This window comes from Orycteropus afer, unplaced genomic scaffold, assembly GCF_000298275.1.
Source record: "Orycteropus afer afer isolate SDZICR_OR568_19922 unplaced genomic scaffold, OryAfe1.0 scaffold00005, whole genome shotgun sequence".
NCBI classification, from domain to species: Eukaryota; Metazoa; Chordata; class Mammalia; order Tubulidentata; family Orycteropodidae; genus Orycteropus; species Orycteropus afer.
Genome location: NW_006921592.1, coordinates 28,961,306 through 28,967,305, shown reverse-complemented (window position 1 = coordinate 28,967,305; position 6,000 = coordinate 28,961,306). Strand labels below are relative to the sequence as shown.

The 6,000-nt window shown below is 35.5% G+C and overlaps 1 protein-coding gene across 1 annotated transcript in view; it reads left to right on the top strand.

Moving 5' to 3' along the window:
• The window catches only part of JAK2 (Janus kinase 2), a 60,278-nt gene that overhangs the window by 43,423 nt on the left and 10,855 nt on the right, over positions 1 to 6,000 (top strand). The window contains 4 exon segments of the mRNA XM_007939292.2: positions 511 to 645; positions 2,390 to 2,477; positions 3,204 to 3,331; positions 4,436 to 4,574. Of these exon segments, the coding sequence (XP_007937483.2) occupies positions 511 to 645; positions 2,390 to 2,477; positions 3,204 to 3,331; positions 4,436 to 4,574 (490 nt within the window).

The following is a 6,000-nucleotide window of genomic DNA, read 5'->3' as shown; positions in this document are numbered from 1 at the left end:
CCGAGGCAGTATCACTACGGAAGTAGGAATGCCCAACCTTCCTTCTGAGGAGTGGCTGGTGGGTTTGAACCGCCAGCCTTCTGGTTAGCAGTCAAGTACTATTAAGTAATAATTAGCAACAAGTCAGACAGACATTCAGCTTCCACAGAGAACACTGTATTGCCTTTCTACTGCAGGTAAGTAAGGTAAACAAAGAAAAAAGAAGCATATGTAAATCAGTGTAGGTAAACGTTGAGGCTACGTTAAAAAGTAACAATTATGGCAAATAAAAAGGGTATAAAACAGGATGGAGCAAAAATAGACCTTACTCATTAATCCTTATTTTCTGTATTTTATATAGGAAACCAGAATAGAAGAATTAATTAATTTGGAGTCTCAAATCTGGGTTTAGTTAGTAAGGAAAATTTTTGCTATGGATTGTTTTTTTCTTTTTGTGTCATGGTACCTATTTCCTAATTTTACTTTATCTTTCTTTCCTTACCCTTTCTTCTTTCCTTTTGTCTATTAAAGAATGAAAGTCTTGGCCAAGGCACTTTTACAAAAATTTTCAAAGGTATAAGAAGAGAAGTAGGAGACTATGGTCAAAGGCATGAAACAGAGGTTCTTCTAAAAGTTCTGGATAAAGCACATAGAAACTACTCAGAGGTTTGTATGTTCTATGTGTAGTTTATGTGGTTTAAGATGTTGAAAGATGTGCTGTCATATGCTTATAGCACATTCATGCATGCAGCTTTTCAAGATAGTCGTTTAAAAAATATAGTTGGTTTTCATTAGTCACAGATTCTGTATTTGTGAATTCTTTTACTTGCTAAATTTATTCGAAGCCCCCAAGTAAGTACCCATGGCAGTTCTGTGGTCATTCACAGACATGTACGTGCACATGGCAGCAAAAACTTCAAGTCACCCAGTGAGACTGGTCCCAGCTGAGGTCTAGTAAGGCATTGTTCTCCCTTCTCATTTCAGCCATATAATACTGTAAACAAGAGTCCTTTTCATAGTATAATTAATGCCATGTTTTTTGTATTTCTGTGCTTTTTTATTGGTGATTTTGCCTTTAAAATGATCCCCTGGTATAGTGCTGAAGTGCTCTCTTGTGTTCCTTAAGCACAAGAAGATTGTGTGATATGCCTTACAGAGGAAATACAAGTTAGATAAGCTTTGTTTCGGCAGGAGTTATAGTGTTGTTGGCTGTGAGTTCATTACTGATGAAACAATATAAAATAAGTTACCTTTAAACAGAAGAAACCCACATAAAACGAGGTTATGTATTGATTGGTTGACAAAAATGTAAACAGGACTCAAAAATGATACAGGACTCTAATCCTGTATCTGCCTTAAGAGCAATGGTTTAATATTTGCTAATTTGGTGTTTATGTCAACTTCATAGAGCATAACTAAGCAAATAATAAGAACTGACTGTGTATATATCATAGTCCTTTCTGGGGATGCATTCTGTTGGAGCTATAGAAAATTACAGAATTTTTAAATAATGATATCTTATTTCCAAGCTAATTACTTCTAGTATTGTGTTTATGGGCATTATTGTATCTCTTCCTGTACCAAGGCAACAGTTTTCAAACTTGATTCCCCAGAGCTTCATGAGCTCCATAGAGGTATTTCCACAATGTCATCTACCTTTAGAACAAAAGTTTGAAAGACTCTGTACTATGGGATACTCTTGGTAAAATGTGGATGCCTCTGGCCATCATCAGAGATGCTACCTAGGCAGCAACCCAGCTACAAGTTACCAGAGCCCTGAGCATAGCAAGGCATCACCTGAGAAGCATTTATGGTCCTTAGAATGCCTTGAAGGTTGTTAGTAGAAGATGGTGTTCTGATCCACACTGTTGGTGATCATGATGCTCTAAACAGCCATACCCCAGTAGTTCCAGTAAGGTTGAGTTGAGTTAGAGTGATGTTAATACCATACCAGTGTTCTGACAGGTATCATGATATTTTATCTGCACAGAGACCATTCTTTCTTCTTTAAGAAGTGGCATTTGAAACTCCCAACCATGCACTTCAGCCCCATATTACCATCTCTGGTGTCCACCTCTAGTTGTACCAATGCTCTCTGTTTCAGGTACTATGGTTTTAAACCTGTTTGATTTGCATCATTCATGGTACCCCATATCACTATTGCTCTCTGTCATTTCTATCTCCATATTCGAGGCTTACTTAGGGGTTTCCTCAGAATGTACCCTAGCATTAAGGATGATGGCAGTTGCAAGTCCCTATAAAGCAACCAAAACACATCCAATAGTCCTGTTGAGAGGAGATGGTATACTTCTCTTAGGGCAAGAGAGTAGCTCTCTGAATTATGAATACTAATAGACAACCATCAAACTATAATACTTTTGTACTTTTTGTATCTTTTTCTTTTTCTTAGTCTTTCTTTGAAGCAGCAAGCATGATGAGCCAGCTTTCTCACAAGCATCTGGTTTTAAATTATGGAGTATGTGTCTGTGGAGAGGAAAGTAAGTAAAACCACTGGCTTCCATATGTTACTTTCATGCCTTTCTCAGAGTATCCATCATTGTTCACAAAGAAAGTTCTCTTTCAGGATCATATTTAGATGTCAGTATAAACCACAATTTATTAGGAGTTAAATATTGTTGAAAGTAAAAATATTGTGGAACAGTTCAGTTATATCTTGTGAAAAAGGAAATCAGTATGTAAAGTTAAAATGCAGAAGATGGTTAAAATGAAAAATATGCATTTTTGCTTTTTAGCAGCATAAATTAAAAGGATGAAAGGAGTTAGAAGTACAGTTCTCTCATGCTAATAACAGAATAAAATATTGCTATTAATTTTTTATGTGTGAAAGAAAAATTTAAGGAAGGTTTGAATATCTTAATAATTTTGTGGAAAATAAATTCACTATGTGAGAAATTTTTATTCATTTTAAAAAGCAGCTGTAATCCAGTACTAATACAGAGATGTGCTGAAACAGTACAACATTATAGATTATAGTATTTTTATATTAATGTATGTTGTTTAGACTCCTACCTCTTGCTGTTATGAATAAACTAAAAAACAAAAATAATGACTATGTTTTTTTTAAATTAGTGAATTTTGCTTAATTTTGTTTCCTTCCCTATACTACTCACATGTAACTATAAATATATTTGTGGAGGTTAGTTGTATATATTTTATTATATGCATATTTTAGCCTTATTATTATTCCTCATATTTTAATACAGATATCCTGGTTCAAGAGTTTGTGAAATATGGATCACTAGATACATATTTAAAAAAGAATAAAAATTCTATAAATATATTATGGAAACTTGAAGTGGCTAAACAATTGGCATGGGCCATGCATTTTCTAGTAAGTAATTAGTACCTTTTTAAAAAAAAAATCAAAAACTTACTGTTTTATCTTATGAAGCAGTGTAGAAATTATCTTGGCCTAGAGATGAAATATAAATCTGTAAATGAATTTTGAGTCATTTAAAATAATTTGTGTTAGTTGATAAAAGTGATCATTTTAGGCATATACTTGTTTATGTAAAATCACTTTTAAAATAGTTTTGCTATCCTGCTAGTCTCAGAACTCCTGATGGGCAATCTGTAGTTTGTGTCATTTGGGTTTAGAGAATTTAACCAAAAATTTTCAGAAGCATGTTGTGCCAACTGTGGATGACAGAGGAGCCCTACTTGCTAGAGCATTTGTAGACAAATCAGGTGTATGTACAATGAGAACGCAGTATTGCCTGAGGAGCGGAACACCAGCAGGCCAGCCAGTAATCAGTGGAAGGTACAGCCCCAATATCTGGCTGCTGAACAGAGACAGTTTCTTAATGTCCACTACCATCTAGACCTGCTCTGGTAGCATAGTGCCTAAGCATATGACTGCTAACCAGAAGTCTGGCAGTTCAAACCAGCCACTCCTTGGAAGGAAGACTGGGCAGTCTACTTCCATAGAGATAACCGCCACAGAAACCCAAGGAGGGGTTGCTATGAGTCGAATCTGACTCCATGGCAGTGAGTTTTTAAGAGCTCTGGTAGCATAGTGCCTAAGGCACTTGACTGCTTACCAGAAGGCTAGCGGTTCAAACCCATCAGCCACTCCTCGGAAGGAAGGTTGGACAATCTACTTCCGTAGTGATACTGCCTTGGCAACCCAAGGAGGGGTCGCTATGAGTCGGGGTCGACTCGATGGCACATAACAACATAACAGCAACAACCATCTAGAGATGCAGACTGTTAAAATCACAAGTGAAGTAGCATTGGGTAATTTTAATTTACATTTCATCATGGGCATAAACTAGTGTGTTTTTAAAAATGTAAAATAGGAAGTAAAGTGCTGCCATAAAACTTTTATTATCTTATATACTTTTCTTCCTTAAATCCATTTTAGCAATTTAGACAGATTAAGTGCTCAAATATTTGTGAATTGATATGTGTATGTGTGTGCATTTAACTTTAATAGGAAGAAAAAGCCCTTATTCATGGGAATGTGTGTGCCAAAAATATTCTCCTTATCAGAGAAGAGGACAGGAAGACAGGAAATCCTCCTTTCATCAAGCTTAGTGATCCTGGCATTAGTATTACAGTTTTACCAAAGGACAGTAAGTTCTATAGGGATCGTATTTACCTTTATTAAATTTTATCTGGAGGGTAGTTTAAAAAGCATGTTGTTAATATTTCTTGTATTCTATTTCATTGATATATTCTTGATTAATAAAAAAAAATCTAGCTATCATTTTTAGCAGTCTAAATTAAGTAGAATTTACATCCTACTCTCTGTCCATTTCTCTTTTTTTATAAGCATGTCACTGTAATCTGTGAAATGATTTTTTAAAAAACATTTTAAATCTCTAATCACATATGGAAGCTAGGATTTTCTGTTTCTCAAATGTGAAATTTTCTAATATTCTTTGAGCCAGAAGTATATGTTTTGCATTTTCATTTCCTATTGTCACTAAAAGGAGCTCTGGTGGCATAGTGGTTAAAGCATTTGACTGCTAACCAGAAGGTTGGCAGTTCGAACCCACCAACCGCTATTTGTAAGAAAGATGAGGCAGTTTGCTTCCGTAAAGACTTGCAGCCTTGGAAACCCCATTGGGCAGTTCTACTTTGTCCACTAGGGTTGCTATGAGTTGGAATCTATATGAAAGTAAGTTTTTTAGGGGAGGCAGGGGGTTATGGTCACTAAACAAATATTTAAGAAGCCATTATCTAGTGTGAAATCTTAACTAGTTTAAGCACTGAGCTAACTAATTTTTGAAAACTTTTTAACTTTCTCTTGTGTATGTTAATCTATTTAACATATTTAGGAGCTCTGGTGGCATGGTGCCTAAGGCATTTGACTGCTAACCAGAAGGCTGGCAGTTCAAACCCACCAGCCACTCCTCGGAAGGAAGATTGGGCAATCTACTTCCATAGAGATACCGCCTTGGAAACCCGAAAAGGGGTCACTATGAGTCGAATCGACTCAACGGCAGTGAGTTTGGTTATTTTCCTTTAGTTAAAAGTAAAAATTTAAGTCAAATAGTTGAATGTTTTTTTTTTTTTTTTGCTTCAGATACTATTGTTATTGTATTTTATTATTTTAGTTAATTTCTCTGAGTATTCTAAATATAGTATCTGAATTGATCAACTTTTATGCATTTGATGCACAGTATCTTGAGACAATGGTACTTAAACTTGATGGCCTGTATGGCAGTAATAAATAGGGCAGTAGAATGAGGCAGAAGATCTTATAGGCTGTTAGATCTGGTACTCAGGGAAATGTTAACCTATGGAACGGGAGATGAAGGGTGAGAAATGTTTTTGTCTGGTGAGGGAGAACAAAACCAATGTCCTCCTTAATCTCTTGATTATACAGCAGAAACATTCACATTGCTTTGCCAAAATGGACCAAAAGAAGCAATAGATTATTTTTCATTTATATTTATTTATTGCTACCAGAGTACCAGAAGGTGGTATTATATTACTCTCTCCCTACTTGAAAACTGTCTTTTTGATAAAGTCATAGAACACAGATTCAGTATT